This window comes from Gymnodraco acuticeps, unplaced genomic scaffold, assembly GCF_902827175.1.
Source record: "Gymnodraco acuticeps unplaced genomic scaffold, fGymAcu1.1, whole genome shotgun sequence".
Lineage (NCBI taxonomy): Eukaryota > Metazoa > Chordata > Actinopteri > Perciformes > Bathydraconidae > Gymnodraco > Gymnodraco acuticeps.
This window is the reverse complement of record NW_022990432.1, coordinates 75,163-99,685: the sequence shown is the minus strand read 5'-3', so window position 1 is coordinate 99,685 and position 24,523 is coordinate 75,163. Positions and strand designations below refer to the sequence as shown.

Genomic DNA, 24,523 nt, shown 5'->3' with positions numbered 1-24,523 from the left:
GCAGCCCTATATTGAATGATATCATGCACACTGATTTACTAAGAAAACATTTGAAAACACAGGTCTTGTGGTTAAGATTCAGTTATTAAATAATGCGTTTTTGTGGCATTTTACAGTACAGCCTTTGAGTTACTTCTTACATACAATCTGTACCAAATTCCACAAAATCTCATGATGAGTGTCTGTTTTTTAACCAGCTCTTCTTCTTCTTTAATTGTATGATGTAAAAAGATGAACAAAAATGGTGGAAAAGTAAGGAACCCTTTTAATTGTATCAAGATAACCAGAGAGAGAAACATCTCATCTCATTGCACCTGGTGTGCCTTTCACCTGCTCTGGGATCAGTTCACCTGAGCTGAGGGGTCAACGGTGAAAGCTCCGCACAGAGCTTTGTGTACATACGCCCTGAGTTATGTATAGCAGCAATCTACAGCCGTATGGTACAAGTCAAACAGGTCAAGCAGTTCCTCTGAATTGCAGACGTGTGATGAATTACATTTACAAAGAAACGGGTAAACGCCTCCCATGTGACCCTGTGATATACACAGAGACCTACTGTGGTTTTCTATGGAGGACGGAACATGACTTAAGTATAAATAAATAAATGTATGAAGAAATACAGGAATAAATAAATTACGTACATAAATACAGGAATAAATAAATAAATACGTAAATAAATAAATAAATACAGGAATAAATAAATGACGAAATAAATACAGAAATAAATAAATGTTGAAATGAATACACAAATAAATAAATAAAAGAATAAATGCATAAATAAATATGGAAATAAATACATCAATGTATAAATAAATAAATGTCGAAAATAAAACAGAACACACGTTATTATTATATATCTTTCATTTATTTCTACATTTACGCGACATACATTTATTTATTTATGTATTTATGTGTCCGTATGCTAATGAGGTGGGCGGTCCTAACCTCAGTCTGAAGCAGGATTCGCCAATTGTTGGAGCCAGGCAGAAGCAATAGATTTGTGGCAAGTCACATCATGTCGAGCTGAGCCAAGTCCTCTATACATCGTTCCACACGAAACTGGACATAATCTTTTGGTTCTCCGTTCTCTAAATGGTCCGCTAATGATCGTAAATGATCTCCAATGGCTCTTAAATCAATATCCATAAATAAACCTTACAACTGTGGATACACCATGGATGTATAAAGATAAGGGCTAAACAGTAAAGCTCCTGCATTCGAATCAGCGCGGTTATCCAGGCGTTAGTAGTAGAGCCCTCTGCCAGAAATGATCACACACTCCTGTAACCAATCCTGCTTCAGACTGAGGTTAGGACCGCCCACCTCATTAGCATACGGACACATAAATACATAAATAAATAAATGTATGTTGCGTAAATGTAGAAATAAATGAAAGATATATAATAACGTGTGTTCTGTTTTATTTTCGACTTTTATTTATTTATTTATACATTGATGTATTTATTTCCATATTTATTTATGCATTTATTTATGCATTTATTCTTTTATTTATTTATTTGTGTATTCATTTCAACATTTATTTATTTCTGTATTTATTTCGTCATTTATTTATTCCTGTATTTATTTATTCCTGTATTTATTTATTTATTTACGTATTTATTTATTTATTCCTGTATTTCTTCATACATTTATTTATTTATACTTAAGTCATGTTCCGTCCTCCATAGTTTTCATGTTGGTGTGTATATGTTACTATACAGGATGCATCTGTGCGTGCTGTATAGTGCACATATACTGTGTTGACAACTCCTCAGCTCCATAAAGAGTGTATCAATACGTTGTTAATTTAGTCTCCTGTTGTCCGTAGGATTTCATTTTTCTAAAGTTATTGATTTACATAATCTTACAGGATATTCTCCAGGTTAAAGATAGGAAAAGTAAGTAAATACAATTGCCAAAAGAAAAGGGTAATATTTGGCTCTATATCTTTGTGTGTTGAGTGTGTGTGTATGTGCTGTGTGTGAGCTACCTGTGGGGCTCTGAGCCGATACAGTGCTCGCAGTAACAGAGTCACATCGTCCTGTGCTCCCACTCCCACTGGAGGGAGGAGAGGGGGAGGAGAGGGGCGAGGGACTGTGCGACACACAGTGAGCCACTGCGAAACCTGAACATGGACACACACATGAGTTACCATGGCTGGGACATTATATCACCACACAACACACACACACACACACAACACAACACACACACACACACACACACAACACACACACAACACACACACACACACACACACACACACACACACACACACACACACACACACACACACACACACACACACACACACACACACACACACACACACACACACACACACACACACACACACACACCACACACACACACACACACACACACACACACACACCACACACACACACACACACACACACACACACACACACACACCACACACACACACACACACACACACACACACACACACACACACACACACACACACACACACACACACACACACACACAAGGGATATAAACTTAAAGTATATAAACTTAGGTGTACAATTTGTATTGATCTCTAAAAGGGTGATAAACACAATTCTATACTCAAATATAAGCGATTGTTTTAATAGGAATGTGGCCTAGCTTTAGGAGCTTCATGTTTTATACAGACGAACAAAGACTCTTTCTCATGATCTGCAGCAGGTAATATAAACCTGGGCGTTAGCAGGAACAGAAAAGGCAACCGAAGTGAACCTGAAATTCAACTATAGAAAATGGTATTTAACAAAAAATGAATTCCATGAACTTTATTAAAGCAGGCAGAGATTTCAGCTGTTTTCTCAGGAGTTGTTTTTCTTTGCAAAGCCTCGAACCCGACTCTCCGGATCGAAACAAGATCGACGTACTGTTACACTTCCACACTGAAGATCATATCTCTAACCCTTTGCCACATACGTTTCTATAACCATTTTGGTTAAAAGGTCATGGCAACTTTCTGAGAAAGACTCCAGAAAAAAGATTATATTATTTACATTTTTCATAAAGAATCCAGTGTGTGTCAACCAGGTGCCTGAGCTTACTGTCATTGTGTCATGATCAATCAGATGTAAATATTCTCATCTAACTATCTTTTTAGGGTTTAGTATGTCTAGATATAATCAGAGAGGGTTGCATGAAAGGATGAGTCTGATGCAGAAGGATAAGGCGGTGTGTGTAGGCAGTGGAATCTGTTGATCTGTAGGTCACCTGGTACTTTATCTACAGAGGCGAACACGGCTCTGTTCGCTGTCGGGTCATTGGGCGACCGTCTCGACTGCTCGTAGAATCTGAAAGGCAGCCCGCTGGGTGAAGCGTTGGAGGTCTGACCGAAACCCAACACCTCCGATGCACTGGGCTGCACCGGCAGGTCCAACAGAGCTGCAACATAGAGAGGCAGAGAGTGTAAGAGGCCTTCAGACACACCATGATTATAGGGTAAAGCTTCAGGATTTCACAAGGGAGGCTGACTAAACGCAAACTGTTTGGGTTTATACTATGATTAGATTCCAATAAACTAAGCATTGTTCTTTGTATGTGTGATTGTTTAGTCAATGAGAGAATATGAGTCCCCTCCGGTGACCTTTACATCCTTATTTACTCGCACCGGCGAGACGTAAGATATCTGTTATTAGTTTTGTGTGTAATTTAAAAGAACCAGACTATCAGGAGAGGAAGTACCAGTGACTGATGGGTAAATCCATCAGTATTTAGAGTACAAAGGAACTGGAGGTAGAGGAAGTCATTTGAGAAAACACAACAGTTATTAACGGATTAATAGGAATTGATATCCAAGAGAAGAAGGACATTGTCTAATTCAGGGAAACGACTGATGCTATGAAGCATTTTAGCGGTTGGAGAGTAGTTTCACTTCTACCAAATGTAATAAAGTGATTACAAATTATTCAACCTATTGATTTAGCTTAATCAGTTTGTGAAGGGACTTTCGGTGCTTGTTAAACATAAACGAGAAGTTGATAAGCTGTGGTTGTACATTAATGAAGTTGTATTTTCATCCATTGCTTCCTGTTTGAAATCTCCTGTGATTTCCACTGTACGGTTAAAGAAGCCTCTCGAAAACAGCTGCCACAAACAGCTGTTCTGTGGAAAAAGGAAAGAGACCGTTGAACCAATAAGGCCAGAGGCTTGCTGTTGAATCACCTGCGATCCTCTGCATCTTCATGCGTCGGGCTTGGATGCGACCCTTGGCCAGCCGCTGCTTGGCGATGATGCAGCGGATGTGGTCGGCGAAGATGAAGTTGGCCTGCAGGAGGGGCAGGGGCTTGGCGTGGGGGTTGGCGCTGGGCTTATGGATGATGATGTTTAACGCTCTGCTGTCGTCCTCCACGCCAGACACCTGCATGTCCTGTTGAGAGAGAGGCAGAGGAAGAAGAAGAGAGGGGGAACAAAGAGTTGGGGAGAGCGTTACAGAGATTTAAAAGCAAGAGAGGGAATTAGGCCAACAAAAAGAATCTGAATAAAAAAGTGAATGCCAATAATGAGAAAACTGTGGGACAAAAACAAGAATTAGTAATACATAAATAATAGATTTATAGTATAGACATAATAGACGAGAGTCAAGTGGATGAAAAGTGACTTAAACTTTTGACCTCAGTGGCAGTTAAAAGTTCAAAACAATAGTTAACAAGATATTCATAAAGTAGAAAAAGGAAGGAAACATTTTATCACGCAAATTCAAAATACAGAGGAAAGACATTGTTGTAAAATCACAATATCTGTTTCGCAACGTCAGTACACTGCATGTGTTCCCACCACAGAGGTTCTTTAGAAAATGATAAGCAATATCACTTCATCTTATCTGAGGCCATACTGACCAAGAACGACTAAACATGCTGGCTTACGTAAGTAGTCTCTCCCATTACATATGCTTACTTTCTTTTAATCATCGTGTGAAAGAAATGAGATAAAGTGCCAAGGAAACTTAAACAGGAAATGTAACATCTGATGAATAAAGGTATGCACAACACAGAGGCACGCACAGAAGAAAAAACAGGATGGGAAATAAAAAATGAAAGTATATGTTTAAGGTAGAAGGAATACATACAATTAAAACATGAACATAATTTAAAAGAGGAGGAACAGACGCAGATCAGTGGTTTTAATAAAGACATCCAAACAGACTTGCACACGGCGACTTAGTCTTACTTGCAGAAGGCCGGCGAACTTCACCACGCCCCATCCGAGGCGCTTGGTTTCTGGCTCCACCAAACTCATCTGGTACACATCGACAGCGAGGAACCTCTGTGCCTGGCCTCCATCTTTACTGACCACCATGCAGGCTATAAGGTCACTGTTATCTGAAAAAAAAAGGACAACATGAATGTGACGGAGCGGGTCACAGAGTGACTGACTCCGCAACTGACAGCCGACACACACCAAACATTTCCTGCTCTCTTCCGTCAAATGAACCATGCAATTTCTTATTTATTTTACGTTTGTTTAATTATGGGGAATGATTATGTTAAGAGGTGGTTAACCTGTTTATGTTTGGGTCGGATTATTTTGTTGCAATGTGGTTTTGAGTTGATTGTGTCACCTGTTGACGGTGAGCCTGTGGGAGGGGCCATGGGTTCAAAAGGGACGGTGTTGGTTCCTTGTATTTTTCGGACTGTGTCACTCGGAAGAATGTTGCAATGAAGGCAACAGTTGGGACATGTTTGGGAGTTGGTTGCAGAGAAGGCAACCCAGAGCATGTTTACTCTAATGAGTGATGGACGGCCATTTTTTGGATTTTATTTTGTTGTCTAACTTGTGCTGGTTCGCTATTTTGTTGTTGTTGCTGTTATAAATAAAGTTTTGGAGCGTAACCCAACCGACTAGGCCAGTGTTTGTGAACGGACAAATAGAACCCCGTCACATGAAGGTAAAACAACTGCAAGGTTTACCCAAGTTAAGGTGTGGCTGAATACGTTCCAAACACCTGTTAGGATCAATGTTCTGCACTCAAAACGTAGCAGATTTGCTCTTTACAACCATGGCAGGAATATAGATTTAAAGCTCTAATAAGTAGGTTATTACAACCATTTTTATTTTATTTAACTAATGGGCAACAGTCATGACCGAAGGAACGAGATCGCGGATACAAGCGGCCGAGATGGGTTTTCTCCGCAGGATGGCTGGTGTCTCCCTTAGGGATACGGTGAGAAGTTCGGTCATCAGGGAGGGACTCGGAGTTGAGCCGCTTCTCCTTCGTGTCGAAAGGAGCCAGTTGAGGTGGTTCGGGCACCTAGTTAGGATGCCACCTGGGCGCCTCCCTAGGGAGGTGTTCCAGGCACGTCCAGCTGGGAAGAGACCAAGGGGTAGACCTAGGACCAGGTGGAGGGATTATATCTCTTCGCTGGCCTGGGAGCGCCTTGGGATCCCCCAGTCAGAGCTGGTTGATGTCGCCAGGGAAAAGGAACGTTTGGGGCTCTCTGCTGGAACTGCTACCCCCGTGACCCGACCACGGATAAGCGGGAGAAGATGGATGGATGGATGGAATGGGAAACAGAATAACACTGCCCATCTATCCTGAGCCAATCATTGCGGTACATCTTCTGGGCACCATGAATGCATGTTTTATATTTTTCACATAGTTTCTTATTAGGCACTTTTACCCAAAGCGACATAGACGCATTCAATACTGTGGACAATCCTCACAGGAGCAATTTGGGGTCAAGTGTCTTGCCCAAAGACACGGCGACCTACTGACTGCAGTGGGTGCCAGGGTAGGGTAAAGATAATAATGAATCTGCTGGTGGACATGAATGTCCGTAAACAACGGTATGCTTATCCATCTCGAGTCGTTGAGCCGAACACTTCCCTAATAATGGCTGAAATAATAGAACACCGCAGAAAGTGTGGAGAGTCCCTTTTCTAAAGAGGCTAAAGTCTTGATTAGATCCATGACAGACTGTATTTGCTGTAAAATATAGAGTAATATTAAGAAAGGTCAAAGAGTAGATTGAAATGTAGACATGGAGAGACTTTCACTTGCTCATTGTAAAACTAAACAATAAACTTCCGCCACAAACACAAATAATCATGGTGATTTCCCTGGAAGACGCTGCCCAAAACCACACCTCACATAGAATGAGTAAACTCTATTTAAACAGCTCACTTATTTTCAATGTTGTACACGACATTCAGACAAAACAATGATTAACGTTCTTTGGATAAACAATGATTAAAGTTCTTTGGAAAGACCTTGTTGAAAAACAAAATACATGGCAACTTTGGAAACTAGAACTAAAGCCCGGTAGTCAAGTTGACATATTTGGACATGTCCGTCCAACATGTCCGTCCAACATGTCCTCACTTTGTCATAATCCTATTAGAGATGTTTTAAAATGTCATAATTGGCATGTTGATTATTGAGAAGTCAGTGACATTTGGTTAATGAGTTAATCCTTCAGTCCAAGTGTATGTTCTCGAATAAAATCTCACAAGGCGTGTCGTGTTCGCGAGAATGGGATTGACGCTGCCTTCTAATCCTAAAACAATGATTATCGTGTTGTTTCTTCCAAACTTAACATCGTAACAATAAATGTTTTTTGTATTATTTTTTACACACACACACCCACACACACACCACACACACACACACACACCACACACACACACCCACACACACACACACACACACACACACACACACACACACCACACACACACACACACACACACACACACACACACACACACACACCACACACACACACACACACACACACACACACACACACACACACACACACACACACACACACACACACACACACACACACACACACACACACACACACACACACACACACACACACACACACACACACACACACACACACACACACACACACACACACACACACACACACACACACACACACACACACACACACCTCTGGCTCTAAATGCAAACTGGTAGAACCACAGTGACGCATCGATCCCAATGAACTTCTCTTCCTTCTCAAAAGTTTGGCTCATGTCTCTTCCTCTTACTAAGGTTGATGATCTCTGCTTCCCTTCTTAAGAATCCTGACCAATCCATCTTTAATAGTTTGAGATTGGCTGGATCAATGCCCTTCAGTACACTTGGGATTCGTCTATGTATTTCACTAGCTGCTTACAGCATTGTTTCCTCTGGAGGAACTATTCTACTATTTGCACAATTTTAACATCTGTTGACCCAATTGTGGCTTGTTGTATAAATCATACATGTGGCCTTCTGTTATTAAGAACCTTCTGCCTAACCAATATTAAAATATCAGCGTGGTTTACCAGGAACTAGTGTTACCCACTGAAACAGAGAGCAGGGTAAAGTACCTGCAGCTGGCGAGGTAGTCCCTGATTTACTACGTCAGCAACACCATGCTGAAAACCAAAAAGGTGTAAGACTTCAGGGGAAGTTTGATAGCTTGAATCCCCTGACCAGCTGGGGAAAGAACCCTCCCACCACTCAACATTTACTTGACTTCTGACATTATAAAAAGGCGGGGGCGGGTCATCTCTGTCCAAATAGCTCAATTATTTTAGACATTTAACAGCTACAAATTGCATCTGTTCAGTGAATTTGTTTACAAAGTACTTCCCCCCCCCCAACAGATACATTTCAGGGAATCATATTTCAATTTAAGATGTGGTTTTCCAACTCTCAATCAATTATTTTTCAAATGAATTCCTTACCTCTCACGGATAACAGAAGTTAACGGAATTTAGATGTTAACGGATGTAAATCGTTAAGGCATGCTCTTACGACATGACAACCAAACTAGGCTACCAGGCAATATATGACTTAATCTGAAGACAACAGCTGCCAGCTCCACCACTCCCTGTTTTCCCCAAGCGATCATCTTGGCCTAAATAACCTGCCAGCTTTCACAAACAGTAGTGAAGGTAGACAATAGAGTGACTGTATTCACTGCTGTTGACAAAACATGTGGTTGGGTTTAGTTGCAAACTTCTCTCAGGGCGGTGGTGGCGAAGTCGATAGGGACTTGGCAACTGGAAGGTCACCAGTTCAAGTCCCGGCAAGACCAAGTGCTACAGAGGTGTCCCTGAGCAAGGCACCGTTCCCCACACTGCTCCCCGGGCGCCGTTCAAAATGGCAGCACACTGCTCCTAACACTAGGATGGGTCAAATGCAGAGAAACAATTTCCCCACGAGGATTAATAAAAGTCCATCTTATCTTCTCATCTCTTTCCTCTTCAAGAGATAAGGGAGGCATATTCTTTTGAAATACACAAGACATCCGATCCTCACTCATCACTGGAATGTAGTGTCTTTGTATGCACTTGGGTCTGATACATGTACGCAACCAAGAGTTGGTACTAAGGCTGCAAGATTTATAGATGTATTTATAGAAGATGATACTGCATTGATATGGCTGGCGACATTAGATGGAATGATCCAGATCCGTACCAAGGAATTATTAAATAATCAAATATTTAGCCTTTACTGTATTTTGCACTATTCAATATTGGGATTTGAAGAACATTTGTGGCTAATTCTGCAGCTGTAATTGGTACTTCCTGAAGCACATATGTGTTACAGTTCCTGATGGTAGCACCATGACACTTCTCTTCCACTGACACAGCATACAGGCAAGTTATTTGATTCAACGACTACCTAAGACGGTGTGAAGTGTAATGGTCAGAAAGAGGAGTGTGAGGGTGGAAGGTTGCGTGTCCTAGTCCCCTAACTAACCCACAAGGAAAAACCCTTCCTCTCCTCACATGTACTCTGTAAGTGTTCTTAGTCAACCAACTTGCTTAAGTGAAAGTGACTTCGTAAACCAAGAAATAGTGGGTGGAGTTAAGCTTTCTGGTTATCTGGCTAGTGTTTAACAAAGACTATTGATCATTTTCTTTTCAAGAGACAGAAAATGACTGGAAGATATTTCACACCTGAAATGACAGCTCCTAAATCTTCTACGGATGCTTTCAAGAGGCATTTGGAATTATTAAAACATTCAGTTTCAACCACGGAATAAGACTTGAAAGTAAAACTAAAGGGAGACCTTCAGTTTCAAAAGATTTAGTTTCCATCGATAAGTCAAGAGATTTTTTTTTGATTCCCCTCCATAAAAAGGGAAATTAAGAAATAATAGATGATTCTACGTAATTAAAAGTATTGTTAAAGTGGAGCTTTCATAACAAAAATATCAATCACATAAGTGGAAAGTCTTTTATGAATAAAAAGAGGTCAGTTATGGATACAAGCTTATAATGGAGCCTCTTATCTGTGTCATTGATCGGATCCTTTCATCGGGCCACATCTGTCAGGCTTTAATCGTTAAACCAATGGCGTTTCCAAATAGTACTGAAACTGCAGCTCAGTCATCACAGATGATGTGATAAGACTTAAAAGGCCACGACTATCTAAATCTGCCACAGACGGCACAGTCATCACTGCTACGTAAACACGCCTGTGGAATTTACAATGAACTCTTCTCTACGGGTAAAATTCTAGTGAAGAAGTGATATTATTAATATTCCTACCACCATTTTTAATAATTTGTCATCACAAATAGAGTAAATATATACATATTATGTGACACAGTGGCACCAGTAACATCAGTGGCACCAGTATGATCACCTTTTACCAAATATATGTAATACTACGCTTTTTTAAATCCTGACTGTATATTATACAGAATAAAAGGAATCGCGCAAAGAAAGTAAAAAAGAGGAAAAGAGACTTTCTTTGTTTGCATCATTAAATAAACCTAATATCCACACAGTGTGACATACTGGGGATTTTGTGGTAAGCCCACACTTTCTTTCTGAGATGTTCTGCTAATTAAAATGAACCTGAAATAAAAATAATGAGGAAACTCGTTTCAAAGAAGAGGGGGCCGGCCTTCCTGTCTACTCTCAAACTGAAAGTAATGGCCTTTTAATTGTTTTAGTGACAAAGGTTATAAAGTTCAACAGGGCAGTAATATAGATGCTATAAAAAGGAGATATACATCTCTAAAACACGTCATCTAACTTATAGCACTAGTATGGAGGGAGCCATGCTGACACATTTAGACGATTCACACTCACATCTACACCAACACATAAAAACCAGCGAGTGATCTGCTAATAATACTCACTTCATTCCAGGGATTCAGAAGCTGACCCGAGGACACTCTTCAGCTTAGTTAAACGATTACTAATTTAAACAGTGTTAGATCAGCAGCCCCTTAAGAGTAGGTTGAACATCCTTCATTTGTTCTAAGAAAATTGTATCGCAGGATTCCTAGATGATGAGACAACTGCGGCATAATACTCCGTTTTTAGTAAACAATCAAAGAGCAGGTATGATTAAAACCTCACTTTCGGTCTCCTGTAGATAAGAACATTAAAAGGGTCTGACTGGCAGCACAAACACATTTTTATGTCAACAGTTGGATACCAGGACATCTGTACTGGATTCAATTCAATTGTACAGGTGTTACCAATAAACTGGTAATTAAGGATTTAATGGTATGAGATTTTTAAAGGACAACCTTTTAAATGATCAGACACGGTAGGCACAAAAAAACCTGCTTTCAGGCACTAAACCGTTCAACAGTTAAATGATGTTTAAAACATTGGCAGACAAATTGGCAGACACCAACATTGTTCATTACTTCACATCTTATTGATTAAAGAGCAGGGAGATCAGGGCCGGCCCTCGGCATAGGCAGTATAGGCGAATGCTAAGGGCGCATCAACCCATAGGGGGCGCCGAAAAAAAAAATAAAAAATAAGTTAGAAATTAAAAATATATATATATTTTTTTTCATAATACACAATTTCCCGATTTTGGATCAACAAAGTACATCTTATTATCTTATACTAACAGAACTACGCGTACAGCGCCCATAAACTATGGCACACCCCCCCCAAAATCAAGTTGAACTGCCCCAGTAAAAAGGTTTATGTGAAATTGTTCTTTTTTTTAAAATAATGGTTTTAGTGTGCAATTATAGGTTTTAATTTATTTTGTATTTGTATTCATTTAAAATAAATCAAACTCCCAAAAAACATACACAGCTTCTGTGTGCTTTTATTAACATTGGAATTTACATTGTAAGCGGCCGCGGGGGGGGGGAGAGCTTTAGAGAGCTCTCTCCTGAAAGACTGAGAGGCTCTGATAACCTCAGCTCAGTGAGGTAAAGGCACACCTCTATATGATCATTATAGTTATACAAAAATAAGAGAATAGGTGAAAAACAGGTATAAAATACTGACAGTACAAAAAAGTTGTTATTAATAAACAAGAATACAGTTTGAAAGAGGAGTGATTTGTAAAATATCCATAAAGAAAAAGAAAATCTGTTTACAGTTGTGTTTCATCTGGGTGTTGAGAGATGTATCCATAGATCTCTTCATGTTGCTCTCAAAGTGCACCAGATTGATGCTTTCAACTTCAATATTTAAAAAAAAAAGTCTTCCCGGGGGCATCTTTCTGTTTTGGTGGTCATGCCACTACCGGGGGGGGGTGGGGGGGGGGGGGGGGGGGGGGTCGCCAGCTAAAATCTTGCCTAGGGCGGCAAATTGGTCAGGGCCGGCCCTGAGGGAGATATTGGGTCCTTATGAAAGTTGGAGGTTAAACATAATGAATAAACACATATTTAACCATACTGCTTATTGTTTGGGTTGTGTTGGTAAATGTAGTCAAAGCTTCTGCTCTACAAACACATGCAACTACATGTCAGCACAAAAGAAGATTTGCAAACTCGGTGCAACACTTGTGTTCACCTAACTGTGATATCCTTCAAAGCAGAGCAGACCACATATGCTAGTTTCCATAGCATCATCACACACCTGTGTTCAGTAACAGGAGAGTGTTCAGGTCAACTCAGTGTGTGGGAAACTGAGATGGAGCACGTGTGTGAGTGTGTGTGTGTGTGTGTGTGTGTGTGTGTGTGTGTGTGTGTGTGTGTGTGTGTGTGTGTGTGTGTGTGTGTGTGTGTGGTGTGTATGACTGTCTATGTGGTTGTGATTCTTTTAAAATGCACATGTTAAGGTATTATTAAGACCACACTCACACAGTTGTGTTTTTAATCTCCTGCTGTCTTAAGCACAGAGAGTGTCAGAAGGAGAGCGAGTCAGTGATGCATGTCAGAGTGTAAGGGCAAGGGTCTGTAATTGTCTTTCTTTGAATTCTTAGGTTTTACTTTGACCAGGAATTAGTTTAGTCTTTTACGGTATGCACACCACCCTGAAGTGATTGATGATTTATAAATAATCATGTCAGCTGTCCTGTAGCTTTCTGTCTGGGATTTGGTGGGTGTGTGTGTTTCTTACTGAGGTCTAAGACATCGTCGGTCTTGATGAGGTCTTCAGATCGGGTCAGAGGCAGCTGCGTCTCAGCTTCTCCCTGAAGCTGAAGCGATAAGGCCCGCAGCATGAAGAAGACACGGATCGCCTGTGCAGAGAGGGGCCACAGAAACACCAACAGTTAGAGACGTTATGTTGTCCCCCTGACCATCTGAAGCTGACCCTTACAAAAAACAATACAAATAACTAGAGTGAAAGGGCCCACAAATATTCCCATTAGAAAACATAGGTGAGACTTTCAAACCAATCCTACAAGGTTGTTTAATCACTGTCAGAATCAATAGATTGTTATCTTTCAGACTTAAGAAGCCATTGTTTTTAGGTGTAAGTGTTCAACAAGTGGACTGCGCTCAGGTGTGTGTGGACGTACCCTGCGTGTCTTCTCCACGTCCCCACAGGGAAGTCTTTTGACAAAGTCGATGCCGGTCAGAGGGGTCCCGGTGGGAGGCAGCAGCACCGATGCATCCATCATTAGATACTCCACATTCAGAGGTTTACTCTGCAACACAAATATGTGCAATATTACAGACAATCCCACACATGGGGATATGTTCAATAAGCGAACAAAGAGCCGAAACAAGTCATATCAAATGAAGGCTAACTCACCGTCATGCTCCTGTATTCATCTTCAAACATGTCCAGAAAGATCTCCTCGCCCTGGGACGACATGATGAAACACGAGAGCCAGTTAAAAACAGCTGAGTATTTGGAGGGACCGTTTCACACCCTTTAAATGAAAGAAAAACTCAGCAGCTGTGAACACTTCAGAAGCATTTATACAATAAGATCTGCGAATAAAGTCAAACTAAGCAAAGGCATCTTTTGTGACAAGTTGAACCGCTCTATCTGAAATATAAACACACTTGACTCAAAGCCGTATATCCTGGAATGTTTTACGTAGTGGACTACCGAAAGTAAAGCTACAGACCCTTAACATTGAGATACAGGAAAGGTCATTCAACAAAAGTCCCCTTTTATGTTTTACAATTTCCGGAATAATCTGAATAGACCTTATAATTACAATTATATATTTTAATTTACAATCACTCCCTTTAACAGTCTTGCAATGTGATTCTATTTAGCCTCATAGTTTTTTGCTTAACAAGCTAAACCGTGTGTCCAGAAAAGATTGTTATTTTCCCCGGTTCCCTCTTTTTGATTTTCCTCTTCTTTACCACTTGGTCAAATGCTGAGTAGAATCACGGACCATGAAGCTGACTCATCTGTCCATGCATCTGTGCGTGCAGAGTTTAAAAACAACAGTCTATAGAAATGTTTGCTCTCTCACGACACTCTGATAATCATCCTTTTCAGAGGGGATAATGCTGGATGTGTTCTTTGCATTCAAGGTCATATATCTAGACTTGCACTATTCCTCTTTGCATGCACTCGACGAGGGACTCTTTAAATAAGGCTGTTTCTTATCGCAGGACAATTCTTCCTGACTTGTCACTACAAGCATTGTGCACAAATCCTCACATTGTGGGAGAGGAATTCCTAAATGACGTCCCATCAACAATGTGGCGTTTTGAATCACAACAGGAAATACTGGACAGGAACCACTAGTTGATTGGAAATGCACCGTTTAGTGTACAGGACATATTTAGTTTCTTCTTTGTATGATACGTAACTATTCATATCTTAAACTGCACTGTAACTTTTATCCATGTATTTTTTCTTTTAATGTTTATTTTATTAGCTTTTCTTTTTAATGACTGATTTTAAATGCCTTTTTCTTAATGTCTTTCATTTTTTGTAAAGCACTTTGAATTGCCTTGTGTTGAAAAGTGCTATATAAATAAACTTGCCTTGCCTTGCCTTGCCTATCAACAGCTCCTCTTGACATTAAAGTGAACATTGAAACTTCCAGCTAGAAGTAACAGACTTATCATTAAAATAAAATGCCAAATATGTTAATCCTGGTGAAATGAATCCAAGTAATAATTTATTAAAACAGCAAATCAGTGGTTTCATATTCAAATAATAGTTTAGCTGATTCCTTCTTTTCTTTTACAGAGTCATTATTAGCTACCTTTATCAATTTGAAAACATTTTCCTTGTTTGACACCGCTAAACTGACACTTGACTACTACAATTATGAAAGTGTTTTTAAATCGGTGACTGCAGTGCTAATGGAATAACATTTTGACATTAAAAAAGACAAACTCAAATCACTAAAGATCAACATTTACAATAGAAAAGACAGGATATTTAGATTAATTCCAAATATAAACATCCAATGTTTTCTCTGGATTCAAGACGGATGAATGTTCATTGTATTATCTGCCTTATGGTTCGTTTGTTTACCTTGTAAAGCGGCCTTGGGTCCCTTGAAAGGCGCTATACAAATGTAATCTATTACTATTATTATCTGATCGAAACATAATTTAATCAAATACTTTTTTTTGTTAATGACATAATTTCGACTGTTTATTTGAACTACACTATAATCCCAATTGTGTTTTTCATATACTATTGATATTAAAGAAAATACAAGTTGAAATCATGCTGACAGCAACAACGATTTCTAAGAAATGAACTTTTTCAAATAAAATCAGGAAACCTCCTCCTTCACGAGTTATGTTAGGAGTCAGCAGGATACAGCGATATTTCCCTGAATGCTGAAACAGAACTTTGCTCTCTGGTGATCCAAGTGTTTCAGTCATGAGGTCAGATGTAGCTCCTGTGATTGATTCCAAAACTGATATATCCGAAGATAGATACTCAAAGAGAAACAGAAAGGGTCAAATCCTATAGAGTGCACACGGACAATGCTTTCACTTTGACCCATTACACCTTCAGGGAAATGGATCCAGTTATAATAAAGGAGATTTGATTACACATATACAAACAAAAGCACTTTAACGGTCAGATTCTGATTCAGCTTTTCACCTGAGGAATAACTGGTCCTAACAACAGATCATCCGCTCACCTCTGTCACTATACATATGTTCCTTTATTGTTCACTTGGCTTCAGTATCATTTGGTAGACAGTCTGCTTTTCTGAGTGTGTTTCTAGTCGTCAGTTACCGCTTAAAAAGCCCCCCCTTGTGCTTTGTGTTTATGTACAGTATGTTCAGGTGGAAGAAAAACTTTTATGTAGGTTAGTGGTGGTTATCTGTGAGTGCAGGTGTCTGGTTATCGTAAACAGCGAGTGTGTGTGTGTGTGTGTGTGTGTGTGTGTGTGTGTGTGTGTGTGTGTGTGTGTGTGTGTGTGTACACTCACCTTGTAGAATCTCCGCAGTAAATGCAGACTTTCTTCTCTACCACCCTAAAAACACAAACATGAAGTGTGAACAGTATGAAATGATTGCAAGGAAAAATCTAAATCCTCATTCATGTGAAAATAAAAGACTCTGGAAACAAATTGCCAGGAACCATGCACCAATACTTTTTATTTTAGCAGCTTAAGCTTGATTTCTAGTCCCTTAAGAAATAGTGTGTATTTGACCTTCTGTTGCCCTTATATACCATCACCATATATGAGATTATAAAACGGACAAGTCAAATCAAGCAATCTGATTGGTTCTTAGCCGTGATATAATGAGCGTATATCCCTCCGCATCAGAGAAAAAGCTACAGCCGTTACATTACGTCCGTTACGAGACTAACTAACTAACAAAGCTTAAGATGGAAACATTTAAGGTTAACTTGGACCTCCGGGGGGGTCTCACTATGGAGGAGTGGATTGAGGAGGAGTGCCTATCTCCAGAAAAAAAGCACCTAAACGACGACATGCAGAGCTACGTGAAGAGCAGGTAGACCAACTGGAGAAGTACCACCATTCAAAAGCTTTCTGATGCAGGTCTTGAAACAAAGCAGAGACATGATGACCGTTAGTGGCCACAGGTGCGAAAGCTCTCTCCAGAGCTACTGGAAGCCCAATCTCGGGGACCGGAGAAAGTGGAACAATATTCTCGCCACGCCAAGCAACAGCCTAGAACAACCTCAACCTATACAAGTAACCACGTAAGCCATGCTACTGATGCCGGACAGTTTTTCAGTGGCTGCACAATAAACGGCAGCATACAAATGAATGTAAATAAATAGCCAAATAATGGATCAATGCTCTCTGTCTAATATGTTCGCTAGCTGTTAGTGTTGTTGCATAGCAACCACCTATGTTTCGTGCAGAAGGCAACGGAGGGACTATTTTATTTAATAAAAAATATTTAAATTAGAGTGTTTATTTTTCTTTCATATTGCCACACTTGGTAACCGTTTTATAAAAGCAATAGCTCACTTCAGGCCTTAAATATACAACTTAGAACCACTGTTATGACCAAATATCAAATCAACTTGTAAAACTATTTCTTTTTTGAAGGTTAGATTTAAGTTATTTAATCACAAATACATTCCCTATTTATTAATTAAATGCATTTGAAGCTTTTCTAAGGAGCTTTTCTGAATTAACCTCAAGTGTTTTATACCATATGTATGTTCCTTAATACACCACAAGCAGAAATATCCTTACATTTGCAAAACACTTTTAAGACTTAAAATGTTGCTGCAAAATCGGACATTTCTTGGACGGAATAATCTCCAAACAAATCCTGAGATAATTATTCAAATAGTTGTAAAAAGAGGAATAAAAGCCCAAGTCTGTAAAGAACTATTTTATATTACTACATACAGTTGCAAGAAAAATTATGTGAACCCTTTGGATTCTCCACACATAGCGCTGTGTGTTCCTTCCAAACAACTCAACTTTGGTTTCATCTGTCCACAGAATATGTTGCCAGTAGTGCTGTGGAACATCCAGGTGCTCTTTTGCAAACTTCAAACGTGCAACAATGTTTTTTCTGGACAGCAGTGGCTTCCTCCGTGGTGTCCTCCCATGAACTCCATTCTTGTTCAGTGTTTTACGTATCGTAGATTCGTCAACAGAGATGTTAGCATGTGCCAGAGATTTCTTTAAGTCTCTAGCTGACACTCTAGGATTCTTCTTCCCCTCATTGAGCATTCTGCGCTGTGCTCTTGCAGTCATCTTTACAGGACGGCCACTCCTAGGGAGAGTAGCAACAGTGCTGAACTTTCTCCATTTATAGACAATGTGAACATCAAGGCTTTTAGAGATACTTTTGTAACCCTTTCCAGCTTTATGCAAGTCAACAATTCTTAATCGTAGGTCTTCTGAGAGCTCTTTTGTGCGAGGCATGGTTCACATCTGGCAATGCTTCTTAAGAATAGCTAATTCAAAACTGGTGTGTATTTTTTATAGGGCAGGGCAGCTTTAACCAACACCTCCAATCTCGTCTCATTGATTGGACTCCAGGTTGGCTGACTCCTGACTCCAATTAGCTCATGAAGAAGTCTTTAGCCTAGGGGTTCACATACTTGTTCCACCCTGCACTGTGAATGTTTACATGGTGTGTTCAATGAAAACATGAAAACATATAATTGTTTGTGTGGTATTAGTTTAAGCAGACTGTGTTTGTCTATTGTTGTGACTTAGATGAAGATCAGAACACATTTTATGACCAACTTATGCAGAAATCCAGGTCATTCCAAAGGGTTCATATACTTTTTCTTGGCTGTTACTGGCTGTTCGTAAGAAAGGGTGAAAAATGCCAACGACATTCACATAACTGGGAGGGCTTCCCGCAGAACTGTTGAATAATGATGTCACTCCTGTGCTGTGTCATTTCCTTAAACTGCAATAATAAATGTTTTCCCGGTTTACCCATTGGCATCAAAAGAGAGCGAGAGGAGTAAGTAGCCAATACTCTTCTTATGGCGCATTTCCACTGCAGCGGGTAGCCCCGTTTAAGCGTCCTTAACCGTCCTCAAGCGGCCAGGCCAGTTTTTGGTGGCGTTTCCATATAGCCTAGTACCGGCTAGCGGGTACTTTTTCCCTCTTTTTCCGGCCCTATAAAATCGTGGTTCTATCAGACCAGGGCCAGGGCTGAACTAGTGACGTCAAGACTCTCGACTGCTGATTGGTCAGAATCGTCACAAGATCGCGCGCAAGTTCATCCCTAGCGTCGCATATATATTTAGAAGCAAGCTTGCAGCATTTTTATAAACAGCATTTTGTAAACGGAGGAGCTACAAAAATGGCTACGTCTAATAAGAAAAGCACACCGTGGTCGACCGAGGAGGTGACGACGTTCCTACATCTCATTGGGGATGATCAAATCCAGCGGGAGCTCGACGGAACAACTCGAAATGTGAACAAAAACAAAGCCGATCGCCCCGCCTACACTGCGTTGCTACCCCAGGTCCTAAACTGTAATGGAAATGCGCCACGGCCTCGGACGGCCAGCGAGGCAGTCCGAGGCCAGAGCGAGGACGCTTAGGGACGCTTAAACGGGGCTACCCCGTTGCAGTGGAAATGCGCCATTAGTTTCAGATATGACAATGCATTCCTTGTGATTTTAACACTGAATAAATTAAACCTGGAAATGCTGCGCCTGTTTTCCTGTCATCTCAACTGTTTCCTCATAAAGAGGCAGAAAGAGAGTTAGCTGGGTTATGGCGAACATTACTTAACATCAACAGAAATATTAGATCAAGCTCAGTTCTTTGGTATTGTGAAGCCACAAGATAACAATCAACCAATAGGACTATGTTAATCATTATTCCTGGGAAAACCCGCATGACTATTTCAGCCAAAGCAGCAGCTTCATGTCAAACTGTGTCAGTGGTGAGAAATTCTTCAAACAGAAACCCCCAATACAAATTGTTGTAATAAGAACGATGGTCAGATTTCAAGTGGACTTTCTAGTCAGATCAGACCACTTCCTGTAAGTCCTGTTAAGAAAGAAGAGAGGACTGCAGAGAAAGAGATGGTGTTAAAGATACCCTGAAGTGAGAGACGAGGAAATAAAACAATTCTCAGAAGGAAGAGGAACAAAAGGGTTTTCTGCGCAAGCCAGGCGTGAAGCATGAGAGCAGAGGAGGAAGAGGAGTCAAGAGGGAGTAAATAAGGAGGAGACAACCGTTAATGACATGACAAGTTAGGATAAGGAGTAGTTTAGAAGAACAGGAAACGGTTGGTGCTGCTGGAAAATGTCTTAGGTCATGAAGCTGCACTAATTTAAAAGCTGTGCACATTAGGGTTCTGTGGAAGTGATAACGTTATATGTGAAGGGGTTGCTTTACTCCTATGATATGCAACAGGTCCAACATAACCCTCAGTTAAGATTTCTAAGGTTATTGTCATATGTACAATAGCTACGGCTTAGTAGCTCCCTGTGTGTATGGTCTGTGTGTATGGTGTGTGTGTGTGTGTGTGTGTGTGTGTGTGTGTGTGTGTGTGTGTGTGTGTGTGTGTGTGTGTGTGTGTGTGATCATGATCTTGGAAAAAAGGCGTGGTTATAACTTCAAAATAAATATTTAATTAGAAACAGCGTTTTGTTGGAACTAAACCTTGAAGTGTGTGCAGGCACGTCTTGTGAGGCGACTTTGTGAAAAGGATTGCGAGGAAGAAATCAATAACAGAACGTTTGAAAAACCTATTTCTGCGTGGGGGTGCAGAGAGTTGGCTTATGTGATTATACTGAGTTTTTGATTCGTTTAGATGGGGGCTAAGACGACTCCATTTCGGACATGAATGTTAATTGATGTCGCTTACTGAAAGTCTGTTGTATACGATCACCATCTTTATCTATTTTAATTGTTTGACACATATTTAACGCTGACAGGACCGTACGTATGAGTGTAGCATACCTCCAGGCAGGCCAGGTGAACGTCTTTGATGATGCACTGGCTTCCAGACAGCACCGACTGCTTTAACAACAGGCAGCACAGCTCCAGCGTAGCCAGTCGCACTTTACCATCTACACCCACACACACATACACACACACACACACACAGGAGATAAACATGACAATGTGACAGCAGGGGGGTATACTACGAAGCAGGATGTTCTCTTAGCGGCTAAATTCAGGGAAAACTCCGGCTTTCCGGTCCTACGAAGCTGGTTATCTTTTTAGCAGGCTAGATCTCCATGGTAACTTATGCTTAGCGGCTAACCTGGTCGGGAGCAGGTTAGGTTGCAGGCTAAGAGCTCAACTCAGTGAAAGCACTGCCTGCTGACCAATCAGAGCTCAGTGTGCGGAGTTTAAAGCGATCAAGTCATATTACAGGAGAAAGGAAATACAGAAAAGCTGCCGTTGCAGGAAAGACGGCCGGCAAAAATCACCGACTGTGTGAACGTGAACATTAATAGAATATCACCTCCCATCTTCAGAGCAATCTGACTATTATAACATTAGCGTTAAGAAAGCTTATTAAATATCTGCCACAACATAAGTAACCGGATCAAAGTAACATTAAGTACAGTCCGCGGCATATCACTTCATAATGTATCATATATCTCCTGATCTAAGTCAGCTGAGCCGTATCTGGCCGTGCAACACTCACAGTGTCACAGACTGTATGCAGAAGTATTATTTTAAGCAACACATTAAGTTGACGAAACACTCGAGACAAATGTAATTAAAGTCAGATCGTGTTTTAGACGGGGCAGTGATATCATAAACCTGTTAATGTACGCATTCAAACACTTGTTCTTTTGCCAGCTGTATTCACCTTGCAGGTGCAGCTCTGTGGCTTTTATCCTGGATAAAGTGTTTAAGTCATGGATGTTTAAAGTTTAACTTCTTCATATGTCTAATATTATAGTTGACTTTTCATTCAGGAAGTATGACGCTGCGCTGTCAGTACGCTTCTCCATGTTTGTGATTGGTCGAATGCTCCAAATACCACCCCTTTCATGTGAACGCGCACCTAACTAGATAGGACACGGCTGGCTTGAGTTGATAACCCGCGGCGTAGTACCGTTTAGCGAGAGCGCGTATGTTTTGGATTAGGCCAACCGGCTAACTCAAACATATCCAGGTTAGGTTGAACCAGCTTCGTAGTACAGGCCCCAGGTCTCAATGAGAATACCAAATGAATAATGAAACTCACTTGCTGCAACATATTTCTGTGATTGTAATTCATAACCAGACTTAAAAGAGGACAACCAGCTTGGTCAAGTTATTGTTTGACAATTCCTGAATAAGGCTTTCTGATTTAGGATTTTACTTGGAACCAATTTAAAACATACACAAAGATAACAATAACCATATACAAAATCAAACACAGTACTACAATGTATTTGTCAAGAGGGAAGTTAAGGGAACCCACTGAAATGACCACATGTGGCTGCTTACATTAAAAACCTATCAACATTGTAACTTAAGATAATAAAACAATCAAAGGCAGGTCATTGTGTGTTTGTGCGTGTGTGTGTGTGTGTGTGTGTGCGCGCGTGTGTGTGTGTGTGTGTGTGTGTGTGTGTGTGTGTGTGTGTGTGTGTGTGTGTGTGTGTGTGTGTGTGTGTGTGTGTGTGTGTGTGTGTGTGTGTGTGTGTGTGTGTGTTACCTGGCTGTGATGCCTGGCTTATCACTCTGATCAGCCTCTCCACCAGCACCAGGCTGTAGCAGCTCTTCTCCTGGTCAGGGACCGGCAGCTGCAGACGCTCCAGAAGACCTCGGTTTATACCTGCAAGTTTCATTGCATTTGGTGGCATAAACTTTGATACTGTGGTTTACAGATTATAATACACTTGTCTTCAGTCATGTTTTCTACTCACAAATATATATTTTAACCTGGTAGAATTACCAATAAAACTGACGGTGGCTCTAATTCTTAGAGGCATGGGTAGGAATATCCTTGCCCTATCCCCACATTTATGCCTGAAATTCCAAAACTGACAAAAAGTGCCCATTCAGTTGTAATGGTGGATGACCTCAGCTGCCAGAATGACATTGAGACACTGGAAAGCACCCACAATCCCAACATTTAACGATTGGAAGGCTCCGATGAGTGCAACAGCATCATATGAGGTTATGTTGGCAAGAGGGGTAGAGGACCTGTGGTTCAAGGAAGCTGGGATTACTTTGTGGCAGTGGCGAACCGTCAGGGCCTTCAAGGTATTCAGAGGATACCCTGGAACACTCAGATAAAACAAACAAAAAATCGATTTAATTATATAAATAAAATGTATATAAAATGAATAAATGAGAATTGTATCTGTGTCGTTGATCTGTAATATTAGTGTTACGTTGATTTGTTTGTCCTTCTCGGACCATGCTCTACGCATTTCAGTGGTTTTGTGTTAGAAAAGAAAGCAACCAATCAGATCTTGTCCTTCAACCAAGGTATTCTACATCCTTGATCGAATGCCCTGGCCGTTGCTCTGAATGAGAGCGTACGTTTGGACTGACACTTTGATCAACCAATCATATATTGATTTGTAGCCAATGGGCGTATTCTTTCAGAGTTCCCCTCGGTTCCAGGGTATTCTAGAAGGCCCGCTAGTTAACTGGCTCGAGACAGAGGATCTAGATGAGTGCGACGAAGCAATTCATGCCGTTTTATTGTTTTTAACGTTGAAATGACAAGTGCAACAGGTGTGATGAAGTTGTTGCGGAATTGTTGTGAGTACCTTTTTCAAGACGACAATTCAGTGAAAAGACGGACATTATAATGCCGCGGAGGGGAAGGGGGGGGGTGTGTGTGTGTCTACCGAAGGTCCAGTTGTGATAGACACGGTTTGCCACTGCTTTGTGGAATACCTGACCTCTAACTAGTAGCCTGACTGTGGGACTCTCACAAAAGGGCCTTTGTACAATTATTCTAATCAAGCATCATTTGTTGTTATTATTTTATGATCGCTGTCGTGTCTGATTGGTAATCTTACACCTTTGTATTTTTCTCTTTTCTTTTAACCAGGAACACTTAACTAACATGTTTTGTAGCCTGACCTTCTGTATGCTGTACAATGTGAGCTATGTACAATGTATGTTCATAAATACAAACTTTAATAACAACAACAAAAAGAGAGGTGGTGTAGGTTAGGTTCATAGTTCTGTGTTCCATTAAACAGGATCGTTTAACATTAGTTGGTTTCCCGTTGATATAAATGTGTTGGTAATGGATATGATAGAAGCACCTGCCACTTAACCTTATTCATTAGGCTTCTAGAATGAGCCACTATAACCATCTAAACTAATGCACATAAGTGAAATAAAAAGATAGTCCCACCTTTGCTGTGAGAGACAGCATAAAGCAGGCAGAGGACGAACAGGGCGTGGTAGTCGTCGGTGGTGCAGTCGAGAGCACTGTACACCATGTCTAAGAACGGTCTGCAGAGAGGAGATATGTGTCAGTAAAACACTCATTATTTCA

General features: G+C 40.6%; 1 protein-coding gene across 6 annotated transcripts in view; it reads right to left on the bottom strand.

The window, feature by feature from the left end:
• The window catches only part of clec16a (C-type lectin domain containing 16A), a 51,067-nt gene that overhangs the window by 4,925 nt on the left and 21,619 nt on the right, over window positions 1-24,523 (bottom strand). For 5 of the 6 annotated variants that reach the window (XM_034225074.1, XM_034225072.1, XM_034225070.1 and 2 more), the window contains exons 13-23: window positions 24,380-24,480; window positions 22,715-22,834; window positions 21,013-21,122; window positions 16,568-16,612; window positions 13,948-13,998; window positions 13,712-13,840; window positions 13,309-13,429; window positions 5,194-5,345; window positions 4,189-4,393; window positions 3,238-3,408; window positions 1,991-2,125 (exon numbers count right to left, since the gene is read on the bottom strand). In XM_034225074.1, coding sequence (XP_034080965.1) covers window positions 1,991-2,125; window positions 3,238-3,408; window positions 4,189-4,393; window positions 5,194-5,345; window positions 13,309-13,429; window positions 13,712-13,840; window positions 13,948-13,998; window positions 16,568-16,612; window positions 21,013-21,122; window positions 22,715-22,834; window positions 24,380-24,480 — 1,340 coding nt within the window. The remainder of the gene's footprint in view (window positions 1-1,990; window positions 2,126-3,237; window positions 3,409-4,188; window positions 4,394-5,193; window positions 5,346-13,308; window positions 13,430-13,711; window positions 13,841-13,947; window positions 13,999-16,567; window positions 16,613-21,012; window positions 21,123-22,714; window positions 22,835-24,379; window positions 24,481-24,523) is intronic. The other variant, XM_034225075.1, reaches the window with a different exon arrangement.